Source organism: Rana temporaria, chromosome 1, assembly GCF_905171775.1.
Source record: "Rana temporaria chromosome 1, aRanTem1.1, whole genome shotgun sequence".
NCBI classification, from domain to species: domain Eukaryota; kingdom Metazoa; phylum Chordata; class Amphibia; order Anura; family Ranidae; genus Rana; species Rana temporaria.
The window spans coordinates 569821606-569836696 of record NC_053489.1 but is presented as its reverse complement, the minus strand read 5'-3'; the positions used below and the strand labels follow the sequence as shown (position 1 = coordinate 569836696).

The window sequence follows — 15091 nt, the reverse complement described above, 5'->3', positions numbered from 1 at the left end:
AATAGCCAAAGCAAAGAGGAGGGGGGACAGAGGGCACCCCTGCCGAGTACCCCTCCTCAGTGCGAAACTCCCTGACAGGGAGCCAAACGTCCTTATTGCCGCCTTTGGCTGACAGTATAGCAAGCGCACCCAGGAAATGTAAACCGGGCCAAACCCGAATTTCTGCAACACCGTCCAAAGGTAGTTCCAATCTATACTATCAAACGCCTTTGTGGCGTCTAAGGACAGTAGCGCCCTACTGCCCATGTTGTCTGCCCGTGCCTGTATATTAAGGAACAGCCTCCTAAGATTGACCGCCGTGGATTTATTGGGCATGAAACCAGCCTGGTCTCCATGCACAATTGAAGTTATCACCCCATTCAGCCGCATGGCCAGCACCTTATCTAGTATCTTAATGTCACTCTGCAGTAAGGAAATGGGGCGGTACGCACCTGGGTCTACAGGATCTTTGCCTGGCCTAAGTAGCAGGACTATGTTAGCCTTAGTCATAGACGGGGGTAGATTCCCCGTTTCCCTGGCCTTGTTAAAGACCTTCAGTAATTGGGGGAGTAATGTTTCAGAGTACTGTTTATACACCTCCATGGGCAGCCCGTCTTCCCCCGGGGCCTTGCAGTTAGGGAAAGCACCGACCGCCCCCACCAGTTCCTCCACTGTGATTGGCTTATCCAGCAGAATACGCTGGTCAGCAGTCAGTTCTGGGAAGGCCAGTTGGGCTAGGTATAGCTCTAGATCTCCCTGAGTGTATGCCGTGCCTGAGCTGTACAGGGTCTCATAGAAACCCGCCAGTTCCTGCATAATTTGTTCTGGTTGTGAAACTAATCCTCCAGAACTAGATCTTATGGCCCCTATAGCCGGCGATCGTTGGTGGGAGTTCGCAATCCGGGCCAATATACGGCCGGTTTTCTCACCCTCCTCAAAGAACGCCTGCTTTGCAAAAAAGCGTTTCTTCTCAGCAGACGAGGAGAGAAGTTGCTGGTAGGCCGACTGAGCGGCCTGCCAGGTTTCCCTGGTCGAATCAGAAGGATCCGCTACATAAGCCCTCTCCATGTCCTGAACCCTGTTCTCTACTTCAATCAATAAAGCTTCTGAGGCTTTTTTAACCCCATTCACTTCCCTGCTAAGTATGCATCGAAAATGCGCCTTGAAGGCGTCCCAATGTTCCACCTCCATGTCCATCCCTGCACCCGCTGCAAAGTACCCCCGTACCTCCTCCAATATCTCCCCATGTGAACGTATGAGCTGTAACCAGAATGCATTCAATTTCCATGGTGCCTTAACTAAGTTCCCCTGCGGAGCCACTAAGAGCTGTACCACTAGAGCTGAGTGATCCGACACGCTGCGGGGCCTGTGTGACAGGTCCGCTATCAGCGGAAGCATGCTCAGATTTCCCACCCCCAAATCAATCCTGGACAGACAGCCGTGAGTTTTTGAGAAACACGTAAACTGTCTGCCTCCCGGGTTACGGTGTCGCCAGACGTCCACCCAGCCCACCTCTTGCAACAACCGCGCCAGGGGAGTACTCCTAGCGAGGGCAGAGGGTCTAGGGGCCGGATGTCTATCCGCCACCTGATCCAAACAACAATTGAAATCTCCCAACACGAGCAGCGGAGCCTCCGGCCTACCGTCCAAAAAAGAGAGGAGGAGCCGGAGCACCACTGCCGTGAAGGGTGGGGGAATGTAAACGCATGCTATGACACAGATTAAGGTACCGATTTTACAGTGAACAAATACATAGCGGCTCTCTGGATCTATGACACTTGCAATCTCCTGAAAATCCACTGCATTATGCACCAGTACACTCACCCCCCTCGAAAAGGAGGTGTGTGTAGAGTGATACGCCTTACCCACCCATTTGTATTTCAGGAAGCACACGGTCTCCGCCGTTAAGTGAGTCTCCTGAAAGCAAATCACCCCTGGCAAATACTTCTTTAAGCACATAAACAACATTGTACGTTTTAGTGGTGAATGCATACCCCTCACGTTCCATGAAACAATAGGCACTTTAGCCATGAGAGTCCTCCACTAAAATCATATAGCTATACACTGGTGAGCATAAATACACATTCTGGTCCCATGACTGGGAAGGCAGACCCACCCCCAGGACTGTCCACATCTGCATACTACCTTGCAAAAGGGCCAAAGGCCTAAGTCTCGTGCGATGTACCTCTTTCCACGAATGGTAACTGAAAAAGTGATGGAGATTAATGTAACCTTTGGACCAAACGGGCCCCAAATATCCACGTACCACCAACAGGGCGGATACAACTCTTTTTGCGATTACCTGTCGACTGACACTGTTCGCATTAACCATCAGCATAGCACACTTTTTGTTGAGAGCATCTCTCCTCACATCTTGCTGCCACTTATGTCCCCCGGCCAAGAGGGAAAAGAAAGAACCAAAAAAAGAGGAAATGAATCTTCCTATATGGAGCACAAAAGTCTGAAAAGGGAGATCAATAGGTAAAAAGTAGGGGCTCCCCCCTAAACAGGATCAACTCAGACATTCTCTCATTTGTGCAGGATAGGTGCCCAAAGGCAAACAACAAACCTCCCACCCCAGTCTCAGGGCTCACTCTCCTTCCTCCTGCGCTCGCCTTTGTAAGGATTGTTCATTGCGATCCAGCCATGACATGGCCTCCTTAGCGGATTCAAAAAATTGGGCTTGGCCCCTAACCACTACTCTGAGCTTCGCAGGGTATAACATGGCGTAGGGAAGTTGCAGGTTTCGCAGCCGTCGCTTCACATCAAGGAATTTCGCCCTGCGCCTCTGCACCTCTTGTGAGAAATCCGGATAGAAGGACACCCGCACTCCATTATATTGAATATTGGCTCGTTCCCGGGCCTGGCGGAGCACTGCCTCCCTGTCACGGTAGTGAAGTAGTTTAGCCAGGATAGATCTGGGGGGGCCCCCCTGTTGCGGTGGGCCCGCTCCACCGCAAAGAACGGTGACAGTGTTTTTTTGCCAAAAAGTTCTAATAGCCAGTTCTCTACAAACGTGGTGGGGTCCTTGCCCTCCACCCTCTCCGGTAGGCCCACTATGCGGACGTTATTTCGTCTGAGACGGTTCTCCATATCTTCTACACGGTCATAAGCCTCCCTTGCCATCTGCAAAGCAGCCCTGGTATCCTGGGCCATGGGGTGCATCTGGTCCTCCACCTCACTGACCCTGCTTTCCACCGCAGTGGTGCGTTCACAAATTTTTTGCATATCCTGCCGCAGCAGGCCAAACTGTTCCTTAATGGTGTCAACAGAGGCCGTGCATTTGTTCACAGCTTGTAATATGTCCGCCAGCGTGGGCTGCACTGCAGTCGCGGCCTGTGGTGCATCGGCCTGGCCGCCATCAGGCCTGGAGCCGGCCTGATCCCCCATCCACCTCCTCTCCCCAATGCAGCTGGGCAGTGTCTTCCTGCATAGCAGGCCCGGCCTGGTGTGCGTCCCCAGAGCGGGACGGTTGTTCCTGTCCCCCAGCCCCCGACAGTTTTTGGGCATAATAAAGCATGTCCTTAGGGGGGTCTTTGCCCGAGGCCTTGACCTGCTTACTGTGCTTGGGCCCCGATTTCTCCGCTCCACGAGGCGTCCCCTTCACAGCCAGCGCGGCGGCGCCATCTTGGATCTCCGGCCCTGCGGTCTCTCCTTGTCCTTTGCGGGTCATCCCCCTGGTACAGAGTGCCGGTGGTGGTACCGCTGTGATCCCGGTGTCGTCAGCTGCCAGCATAGGGTGTTTGCGGATCAAGATTTTGGCCGGGGGAGGATCGTTACCGGATCACCGCTGGGAGCTGTGAGAGACGCGTCCTCTCACATGCCTGTCTTGGCCACGCCCCCCAAACCGTGCTATTCTTTACAGTCGTGCATTACATTTTACTACTTGATTATGAGTCCCATTCATTCCAGTGAATAAATGAAATGGCTAGGAGCCTGATCACGGGACCTGTCAATCATGATAGTAGCCTCTCCTACAATTCTACCTCTATGCTGCAGCCTGCGATTTATAAATGCCTTGTAAAAGTGCACTATGGAGTAAATCCTATGGTGTACACACATAGGGATATTCACTCTTCACAATAAATGGGCCCATGATAAGTTGCATAGTTGAGATGCTCAAAATTGCCCCTGTAATTCTGCCCTCGCTACAAGGGGAGATTAACTAAAACTGGTGCAGCTGTGCAGAGTAACCAATCGGCTTCTAAATTCAGCTTGTTCAGTTAAAGTGAATGTAAACCCCATTCATGAAACTTGACCTGTGTACATATATCTGCAGTGTTTACTTTTCTCTCTCCAAAGCCCTGAGTCCCGTGTTTTTCTGCTGCTCCGTTTCTCTGTTATCAACATGATAACTTCTGACAAGTTCTCCGACACGGGAGATAAAAGCAGCTGGAAATTTGTGTTGGGGTGGGTGCATAGAGATAGATAAGCAGAGAGCTGGTCTATGCACAGGAGCTGGTCTATGCACAGCACAGCTCTGTATGTTTCTTCATTCCTCTGCCTATGTGGTGGTGGTGGTGGTGGTGGTGGTGGGGGGGGGGGGTTTTGCCTTTCCTCTAATAAGCTCTCACACAGTGTATGCCAAGACTCCCCTCCCACTACTGGAACAGGAAGAAAAAAATCTAACACAATGTTCACTTTCTAAGACAGCAGATATACAAATAAAACTTATGTAGGGAGATTTGTTTCATCTCTGTGTATCATCCGAGGATTTTCACTTCACTGGATATATGTAACATATGGGCATCAACTTTGCTTTGACAATAAGGCTGCATTCACACCTGAGCGTTTCGTCGCCTGAAGCGCGACGCTCAAAAACGCTAGAGGGGAAAAAATACATTCTTCCCTATGGAGATGGTTCACATCTCCACTCCAATATGCCTGACGCGCAAACAAGTTCTGGACCATTTTTTGTCGCGCGTATCGGGCGGTTTGGTCGTTTTTGAGCGTTTCCATTTCCCATAGAGAGTAATGGAAACGCTCAATTCAAGCGACTAGCGCGACTGCTACGGGCGTTTTGTAGCTTTTAATCGATATAACATTTCACCCAGGCAGAAGATTAAAAAAATCTACCAACATAGCAACAAGTGATGAAAAGATGATCGACGTTTTTTATTTTAGCCAATAGGAAAAATGAAGTACAAAAACGTCGCTGTATGCGAACGCGCAAATAAGCATGAATACGCGCGACAAAACGACCGACGCTCAGGTGTGAATGCAGCCTAAGGGCGAGTTCACACCAGGCGCAGTTCTGTACAGTTTCGTGTGCATTCTTTTTGCACTGAAATCGCATGCACAGTGTTTTCCATGCATTCCAATGGCTCTAGTTCACACCATGCAGTCAGTTTCCAGTGCAGAAACTGACCGGAAACTGACTGTATGGTGTGAACTAGAGCCATTGGAATACATGGAAAACATTGTGCATGCATTTTGTGCAGACAAAAGTACACGGAACTGAATGGAACTGCGTCTGGTGTGAACTGGCCCTAAAACCTGGAAGATGATTGGTTACTATGCACAGCGGCACCAGATTGCGTGCACCAGTTTTAGTACGTCTCCCCCCCCCCAAGGCTGGTTTCACACGGGTGTTCTCCATAGTCTGCACCCACTTGCGCAGCAGGGAATCTTCCCGCTAAGCAGGCAGATGACGACAGGTCCGTGTCCACCCCATTTTTCTCTAAAGGGCTGTCAGATGGAAGCGGACCACCTGTCTGTTTCCATCCGACTGTCATCCAATCCACTGTTTTTGGCGGCGGGTCTCAGCAGACATGAGCTATGGAAACTTACAGGCGGACCTGATCAGACAGCCTGAGACTATCAAATCTTTGTTTTAGATTTGTACATCCATATCTTTTCTTGAAGAATAATTCCAGGCACCAGTATGTTATACATGGTTAACATTAATCCAGCTTGGTCCAATGTATCTATGTATATACCACGCACCTGGAAGCGGGATATTGCTGAAGTAGACTCTACACCGCTACTCCAGTGATCTTGACTTCCTTCCAGGTCCTGTGTCAAGTGGCTGCTCTCCTGCATTGTGAATACAAGTGGTCAGTTACACCAGGGCTCGACAAATCCCAGTCGCCATGGCGACTAGAAATAGTGTCCTGGCGACTTGGCTTTGTGAGCTGGCGCCATCTGGTGTGTGAGCCGTTGGTATTACAAGTTATTACCACCAGATGCGAGCTGGCGCCATCTGGTGGTGGCCGTTGGTATTACAAGTTAAGCATTACAAGTTAAACAGCAATTCTAATGTCATTTTTCACTGCCATCTTCTTCCCTCTAATTGGAAACCCCCAAACATTATATATATTTTTTTATCCTAACACCCTAGAGAATACAATGGTGATTGTTGCAATACTTTGTCACGCCGTATTTGCGCAGCGGTCTTACAAGCGCACTTTTTTGGGGAAAAATTACACTTTTTTTTTAATTAAAAAAATAAGACAACAGTAAAGTTATCCCCGTTTTTTTTTTATATATATATTATGAAAGATAATGTTATGCCGAGTAAATTCATACCCAACATGTCACGCTTCAAAATTGCGTCCGCTCGTGGAATTCCGACAAACTTTTACCCTTTAAAATCTTCATAGGCGACGTTTAAAAAAATCTACAGGTTGCATGTTTTGAGTTACAGAGGAAGTCTAGGGCTAGAATTATTGCTCTCGCTCTACCAATTGCGGTGAAACCTCACATGTGTGGTTTGAACACCGTGTACATATGCAGGCGCTGCTCACGTATGTGTTCGCTTCTGCGCGCAAGCTCGTCGGGACGGGGCGCGTTTTCTGGCTCCTAACTTTTTTAGCTGGCTACTAGATTCCAAGCAAATTTGTCAAACCCTGAGTTACACGCATGTGCTCCATTTAGAGATTGCTTTGCATTTTCTGAATGGATCCAAAACATGTTCTGATTGGAGAAAGCTGAGAGGTGGGGCAGTGAAGTTACTCTTTCCACCTCATCCAATCGGAGAGCGCTTTGCATTCATTCAGAGGATGCAAAGCATTCTCTGAATGGAGCCAATGCCGAGCAGCTGACCTCCTGTGTTCACAATGCAGAAAACCAGTGCAGATTATTAGAGTAGTGGTGTCTAAAACCTCTATACCTGGAATTATTTTTTAACCGCTTGCCACCCGCATCATGTCTTATGACGTCGCAGATTTTGAGCGTTGATATCTGAATAGTGGCTGCAGCTACAGAATCATTCAGATATCAACTTTTAGAGCCGGTGATTCCCTTCACCATAAGGCCTCATGTACACTGCTGCTGGTAAACAGACGTTTAGGAGCAGTTAGGCTTTTTGAACTCCTCTATCTTATCAGTAGATGTACACAGGGTCTATCAGTCGTTTCTAGGCAGTTGAGTTTGGAGGCTTTTTTTGGAAAGCAAAAAAATGAGTTCAGACGCTGAGTTTAGAGGCATTTCAAGCGCTAAACGCAGTAAGCCACGTTTCGTTTACAGGCATTTTTGGCTATTTTTAAAGCGCCCCTGTCCCCGCGTGCTCACAGAAACGAACGCATACGTAGGTCGCATGTGAGGTATCGGCGCGAACGTTGGAGCGAGAGCAGTAATTCTAACACTAAACCTCTGTAACTCAAAACATGTAACCTGTAAAAAAAACTTTAAAGCGTCGCCTATGGGGATTTGTAAGTACTGAAGTTTAGCGCCATTCCACGAGCGCGCGCTATTTTGAAACGTGACATGTTGGGTATCTATCTATTCAGCGTAACATTATCTTTCACATTTATACAAAAAAATAGTGCTAACTTTATTGTTTTTGTTTTTTGTTTTTTTTTGAATGCATGAAACGGTTTAATAAAAATAAAAAAAAAACACGTTTGAAAAGTTGCAGCAACCGCCATCTTATTGTCTAGGGTCTCTGCTAAAAAAAAAACATGCACAATGTTTGGGGGTTCTGTGTAATTTTCTAGCAAAAAAATATGATTTTTACATGTAGGAGAGAAATGTCAGAATGGGCCTGGAAGGCAAGTGGTTAAACACTTTCAGCAGCTGTTTTAAAGCGGAGTTCCAGCCACAATTTCACTTTTTAAATATAAATACCCCTGTAATACACAAGCTTAATGTATTGTAGTAAAGTTGGTCTGTAAACTAAGGTCCGTTTTGTTAGGTTGTTACAGCATTTAGACACTTTATAAAATAGAAATTGACTGGGGCCATCTTAAGTGTGGGCATCATGAAGCCAGACTGTATGACTTCCTGGATTTCAGCCTTGCAGATCTCGAACATGCTCAGTGCTGCACAAGCAGTGTCAGATCAGGTTTCAGCACCTGTGCTGTCCAAGTCACATGATTCTTTGAGACTGGGGAGTGCACAGACTCCTGGAAAGTTACACCCACTACATTCCCAGGAGTCTGTGCGGTGTAGGTTAGGAAGCATTAAGCACCTAGGTGCAGGAAGTGGGAAGATTAACTATTCTGCCTAGCAACAACACTTTGAAGGCATCTAAAAAAATAAAATAAAAAAAAATTTGTAAAGGACTAATGACATTTTTTTAAAACTACTGATGTAATGTTATATTTATGGGTGGAACTCCACTTTAATTGCTTTTCTATGTTCCTGTTTAAAGGGGAGTTCCAGCCAATTTTTATGTTTATTAAAAGTCAGCAGCTACAAAAAGTGTAGCTGCTGGCTTTTAATAAACATACACTTGCCTGTTCCAGCGACGCGCGGGGCTCCGCTCCTCTCCCCCCCCCCTCCCCGGCCGGCGTCTTCATTTCAACTGTGGGCACCCGGCCGTGACAGCTTTCGGCTTCACGTTCGGGCACCCACTGTGCATGCGGCACTGCGCGCGCGGCCCGGCGCTGCGCCGTCTGATTGGACAGGAGATCGCCTAGGACCTGTGACGTGTCCTAGGCGATCGCCTACAGGGAGGGACTGCTGTAGGCGATTAAGCTTAATCGCCTAACCAGCCTCTCGGCGGAAGGAGGAAGTGGGACAGGAAGTCCCACTCCTCCTGAAGCCCCCACTCCCCCCCCAAAAAAAATTACATGCCAAATGTGGCATGTAAGGGGGTGAGGAGTGGGATAAGCGGAAGTTCCAATTTTGGGTGGAACTCCGCTTTAAGCTGCTGCCATTCCTGCAGTCCCAAGTTTCCTGTTTCTGGGTGGTTCCATTCTCTTGCTGCATCTTACGAAGCCATCCATGCAGGCAGAGACTAGCATTGCATCTCTCTATGCTGTGTTCATTAATAGAAACGCACAGCCCCACAGCCTAGGATGGCAAGGCGCTTCCCTGCTCCTCCCTTCTCCAAGGTAACAGACTGGCTGAAGATTGCACTGTCTACAGGGAAGTAACCTTGACAGATACTTACTATGTGTACGTTCCCCTTCTAATCTATCCTGGATGGTAGAAATGCCCTATTAGCCAAACTTTTTTTTTTTTTCCTGCTCCTTCAAATTTGTAGACACTTTTTTTTTTTTTCTGCATTTGTATTCTCCATATGTAGGTTTTTAGCAATTTTATAGTGCTTGAATTACTAATGCTTCTTCACCAAATGATCTTTAATTCTCTCTTAACAGTATCACTGAAATTCAGAAAGATGTGGAATATAGATTGCCAATTACCGTAAAAAATGTGACCCTCAACCTGAACATGTAAGTATTCTTTGTTTTCGTGCGGTTTTATCATTGTTTGTGCTTAAAGTCGATGTAAACCCTCACATATACCCAGTAAAGTGAACAGCCTCAGATGATACACAGAGATGAAACAAATCTCCCTAAATACGTTTTACATGTATATCTGCTGTCTTCAGCCTTATATACTGTTTTTAGAATTGTTTCTTCCTGATTCACCAGTGGGTGGATTCTTGCCATACATTGTGAGACAGATGATTGGAGGAAAAACCCCCCTCATAGGCAGAGACTTGCAGAGCTGGGCTGTGAATAGACCGGCTTTCTGCTAATCTATATATAGCACCCACCCTGACACAAAGTTTAGGCTCCTTTAATCACAGTTGATGGATAACTTGTCAGAAATGATCATGCTGATAACAGAAGAATGGAGCAGGAGAAAGCCACTGGGCTTTGAAGAGCGATGAGAAAATGCTGCAGATATATGTGCCCAGCTCAAATTTCTTGAATGGGGTTTACATCCACTTTGAACCCCTAGCCGTCCAGCCGCCGCAGTTATACTACAGCTGGTTGGCACGGCTGCGCAAATCGCTGCAGCTATGCGTGGCTCATTTACTACAACAACATAGCGGGCGCACGGCGTGTGTCCCCGGAGCCGATGCGCATGCCCGGCGGCCGTGATGTCCGCTTGGCACCCGCAATCGCTTGTGACAGAACGAGGATGTGTGTGTAAACGCACAAATCCCGGTTCTCCCAGGGGAGAGGAGATAGATTCTGTGTTCATACTAATTAGGAACACAGATCGGTCTCCTTCCCCAGTCAGTCCCATCCCCCCTAAAGTTAGAACACACCTAGGGAACACGGTTAACCCCTTAAACACCCCCTAGTGTTAACCCCTTCCTCACCAGTGACATTTATACAGTAATCGGTGGCTATTTTTAGCTCTGATCGCTGTATAAATGTTAATGGCCCCAAAAAAGTGTTAAGTGTCCAATCTGTCCGCTGGAATGTTGCAGATCGCCACTATTGCTAGTACGGAAAAAAAATAGACATCTATCCCCTATTTTGTAGACGCTATAACTTTTGCGCAAACCCATCAATATACGCTTATTGCGATTTATTTTTGGTTAAAAAAAATGTAGAAGAATGTATATCGGCCTAAACTGATGAAGAATGTATTTTTTTTTTGGGGGGGGATAAAATATTATAGCAAAAAGTACAAAATATTGTTTGGGTAGAACGTCACACGAACGCGCAATTGTCAGTTAAAGCGACGCAGTGCCGTATAGCAAATAATAGCCTGGTCAGGAAGGGGGCAAATCCTTCCGGGGCTGAAGTGATCAAAGAACTACATGGAAAGCACTGCATGGGTTAACCGCTCATTTTGTCTAGGGGCGCAAGGAAAAGCTGTACTTAGCCGGTCCTTCGATCCTCGAGCTTATTTTTGTGCTTTAGTCCCAAGCAACCTCTCATCAAGCGCAAGTATTGCATTGTAGTAAGCATGTCTGTGGATATTCAGATACCATAAAAGTTGCCAATTGTATATACACTTCAGGAGGTTGCTACTGAAGGGGATTGTCGCTGCCAACACTTATGAACCAATAGCGTATAATGTCAGCTACTACTTGCAAATCCTAATTTTATAGACTGTGAGTAGCCTATAGGTAACTGTCGGGATATGAGGGAGCTGCGGTGGCTCAACGCGATTGGCACTGCGCTGACTAGCCATTCACCTCTGCAGCTAGGGGTTCGGATCCCGGTCTCGGCTACATGTGAATTGAGTTTGGTGGTCTCAGCCCGGCTCCCGGTGGGTGTGCTATGCGAGGTAAGCCTGCGCTTAGTACGCCCACCCCCCTCCCACAAAAACCACCACACTTACACTTACACGCACTCGAAATTGAGTTAACATGCACGCACTTTGACCACGCGGTCTCTAAAAAGAGAGGCGAAGGACTAACAGGGCTGGTTGAGCTGGCTAGATCCTCTCACTCCCTTGTAGGGAGTCCCTCTGCCCCGTTAGGCTTCAAAGCGGAGCAGGTAGGGCGGGCTTGTGTGGGAGGACCCCCTCACACGCCCGCCATTGCCACCCGGGGCATGGAGAAAGCTGGCAGATTGCCTCTGGGGGAGGTCTGCCTACTCCCAACTCCTGCAGTCCGGCTCCTCTCTCGAGTACACGCACAAAATACACTTATAAAAAAAAAAAAACTGTCGGGATATGCACTTATTTGATGTATACATCTGTCGGTTCTGCATTTTTATTTTCTTGAGTCATACATCTGATGGTGTTCAATTCATTGTACAAGGGCTAGATTAAGAAAAAAAGCCTAGAAGTGACATTTGGCCTCAAAGTGAATACATCACAAAGCAAATGACCTGTTCAGGAGGATGGCCAAAGTATTCGGCCCCCTTGATCTTTGCGACCTTTTGCCACATTTCAGGCTTCAAACATAAAGATATAAAACTGTAATTTTTTTTTTTTTTTTTTTTTTGAAGAATCAACAAGTGGGACACAATCATGAAGTGGAACAAAATTTATTGGATATTTCAAACTTTTTAAAAAAACTGAAAAATTTGGCGTGCAAAATTATTCAGCCCCCTTAAAGCGGTGGTTCACCCTCCTTAACAACAGTGCAGCATTACATTCGGCATCGTAGCGCGAGCTACAGTATGCCGGTCTTACATTTTTTATCTCCGTACTCACAGTGCTATTGTACATTGAAGATTCCGTCTGCCGCGGGGAATGGGCGTGCCTATGGAGAGGGAGGATGATTGACGGCCGGCTCTGGCACATCACGCTCCCCGAAGACAGCCGGAGTAGGTCTCGGCTCTTCACGGCGCCTGCGCACAGGCGCCGTGAAGAGCCAAGCCTATTTCGGCTATTTCCGGAGAAGCGTGACGTGCCAGGGCCGGCCGTCAATCACCTTCTCTCTCCATAGGAACGCCCATTCCCCCGGAATCTTCAATATCCAATTGCACAGTGAGTACGGGGATAAAAAATGTAAGACCGGCATACTGTAGCTCGCGCTACGATGCCGAATTTTATGCTAGAATAAAAAAAAAAATTTTTTTTTTCATAGGGTGAACCCCCGCTTTAAGTTAATACTTTGTAGCGCCACCTTTTGCTGCGATTACAGCTGTAAATCGCTTGGGGTATGTCTCTATCAGTTTTGCACATCGAGAGACTGAAATTTTTGCCCATTCCTCCTTGCAAAACCGCTCGAGCTCAGTGAGGTTGGATGGAGAGCGTTTGTGAACAGCAGTTTTCAGTTCTTTCCACAGATTCTCGATTGGATTCAGGTCTGGACTTTGACTTGGCCATTCTAACACCTGGATATGTTTATTTGTGAACCATTCCATTGTAGATTTTGCTTTATGTTTTGGATCATTGTCTTGTTGGAAGACAAATCTCCATCCCAGTCTCGGGTCTTTTGCAGACTCCATCAGGTTTTCTTCCAGAATGGTCCTGTATTAGGTTGCAAAGTTCAAGGGGGCCGAATACTTTCGTGATTCTGCATAGTGTGACAGTGCGAAGCCCTGTGAAAATTGTTGTAGAATATACACAGGGTCTGCACATATGTGGAGTGTGGGACTCCAGAGTATCGCTTATGAGTGGAGAAAGTTGCTTTTACAGCTTTTCTCCAGGTTTTGGTATTCCTGGGTTGGGCTTTGTAGTTTGGAGATTTCAAAGTGCGTTGGGAAGAGATCTCCAATCCAGTGTCCAAGTCTTGTTGAAGACCAGCAGATTGTGTGTGTGTGTGTGTGTGTCCAGGGAAACATTTCCCGATCTCTGCAGCCGAGCATCGGGACAATGTCTCATCCCACTTGGTCTTGGTGTACCAAAAAGGGGAGTTGCTGTTGTAATCTAAGGGCTATTATTTTGCTAAATATTTTCAGATCGGCATTTAATAAAGATATTGGCCTGTAGCTGCTACACTGCTTGGGAGCCTTGCCCTCTTTTGGTATTACCGATATCGTAGCTTTTACTGTTTCCGCATGAAAGGAGGCTGTGTCCCCCATTTCATTAAACATTTTAACCAAAAAAGGTCCCAGTTTATGTATAAGTGACTTATAATATTGTGCTGTAAATCCATCTGGTCCTGGTGCTTTTCTGGCTTGTGCCAATTTTATTGCATTCTGGACTTCTTCTAAAGTTATTGGCGATTCCAACTCCTCACTTACTACAGTCGTCAGATATTAAATATTCCTCCATCTCTGCTTGGTCTGGCTCCTCCAAGCTCAAATTATACAGTGAGGCGTAGTAATCGCCAAACTCTTCCACAATTTGTCCCGGTAATTGCGCTTCTGTCCCATTTTTTTTTTTTTTTTTTTAACCGAGGGTATTATGTCCTAGTCTGTATATCCCGTATGGCAGGCCTCGACAAAATCCGGGTGCCAGGTCGCAATTGCGACAAGAAATTGTGACCTGGCGCCTGGGGAAGCTTAGGGCTGCAGAAGGCCGCAAAGCCGCGGCCTCAATTACCGACCGGCGCGACCAGTCCACAGCAACCAGTCCATAGCAACCCTCCATAGCAACCAGTCCATAGCAACCAGTTTTTGATGGGGCAAATCGGATGGTGCAGTTTTGATGGGGCTGTTTTGATGGGGTAGTTTTTGATGGGGCAATGGATCGAAATGGATCGACACACTGTTGGATCACATTTACATCTCCGGGGGCACTGTCTCCAGTCCAGATTGGGCAATAAGAAAACAAATGGTAGTATAGCCCAATGTACCATAAGTTTTATTGCCAGATAATCAAAAACCCTCCCCTCTGGGACCATCAGTAGAGAGACTGCTCATTCTTGTATCGAATCCACTAAATTATCAGTTATCCCTAATAGTGGGGCTCTCACTGACTCCCATTATGCAAATGATGTATTGATTGAATGATCAAAGATTTAAAGATTTGTCCCAAAAGCTGCATTCGAAGCTGCAGGAAATGCTGTCATCAAAGTTTTTTTCTATTTATTTTTTTTCTTATTTGCATATGTGTTTTTGATATGTTATTGTTGCATTATACCAAACCTTCTAATACATTATTTTTTTCTTTTGCAGCTTGCTTCCTCCACAATTTCCTCAAGAGAAACCAGTCATCACGATCTTTCCTCCAATTAGACATCATCTAGTGGACACACAAGGCACAAATGTCACATGTCCTTTAGTAAACAATGTGCGTGTTTTTTTTTTTTTTTTTTTTTATTTTATTTTTTTTTACACGTTGGTGTTGAATTGTTTATTCAAGTTGCAAAAGAAATTGTGTGTGTAAAACAGTGTGTTTTAAAAATATGCTCAATGCACTTTGAGACTCCATAGTTGCTGTTTCCTGTTTTCACAAGTTGCAGCCTAGGATGAAGAATAGCTATGGAGACTTGAAGGGCACTGTAGCTCCATAACATGTGTTTGCCCCTCCTATGGGGGCTGCCTACATTGAATAATCCCAAGAGTTGACGCCATGTTATTGTGATGCCACCAATACAGCCCCAATGAGCTGTTGCTTAAATTGGGATGGGAGTTTG

The 15091-nt window shown here is 46.5% G+C and overlaps 1 protein-coding gene across 1 annotated transcript in view; it reads left to right on the top strand.

Moving 5' to 3' along the window:
* The window catches only part of VPS37A (VPS37A subunit of ESCRT-I), a 58934-nt gene that overhangs the window by 13033 nt on the left and 30810 nt on the right, over positions 1-15091 (top strand). Inside the window, exons 2-3 of the mRNA XM_040334657.1 lie at positions 9525-9599; positions 14631-14745. Of these exons, the coding sequence (XP_040190591.1) occupies positions 9525-9599; positions 14631-14745 (190 nt within the window). The remainder of the gene's footprint in view (positions 1-9524; positions 9600-14630; positions 14746-15091) is intronic.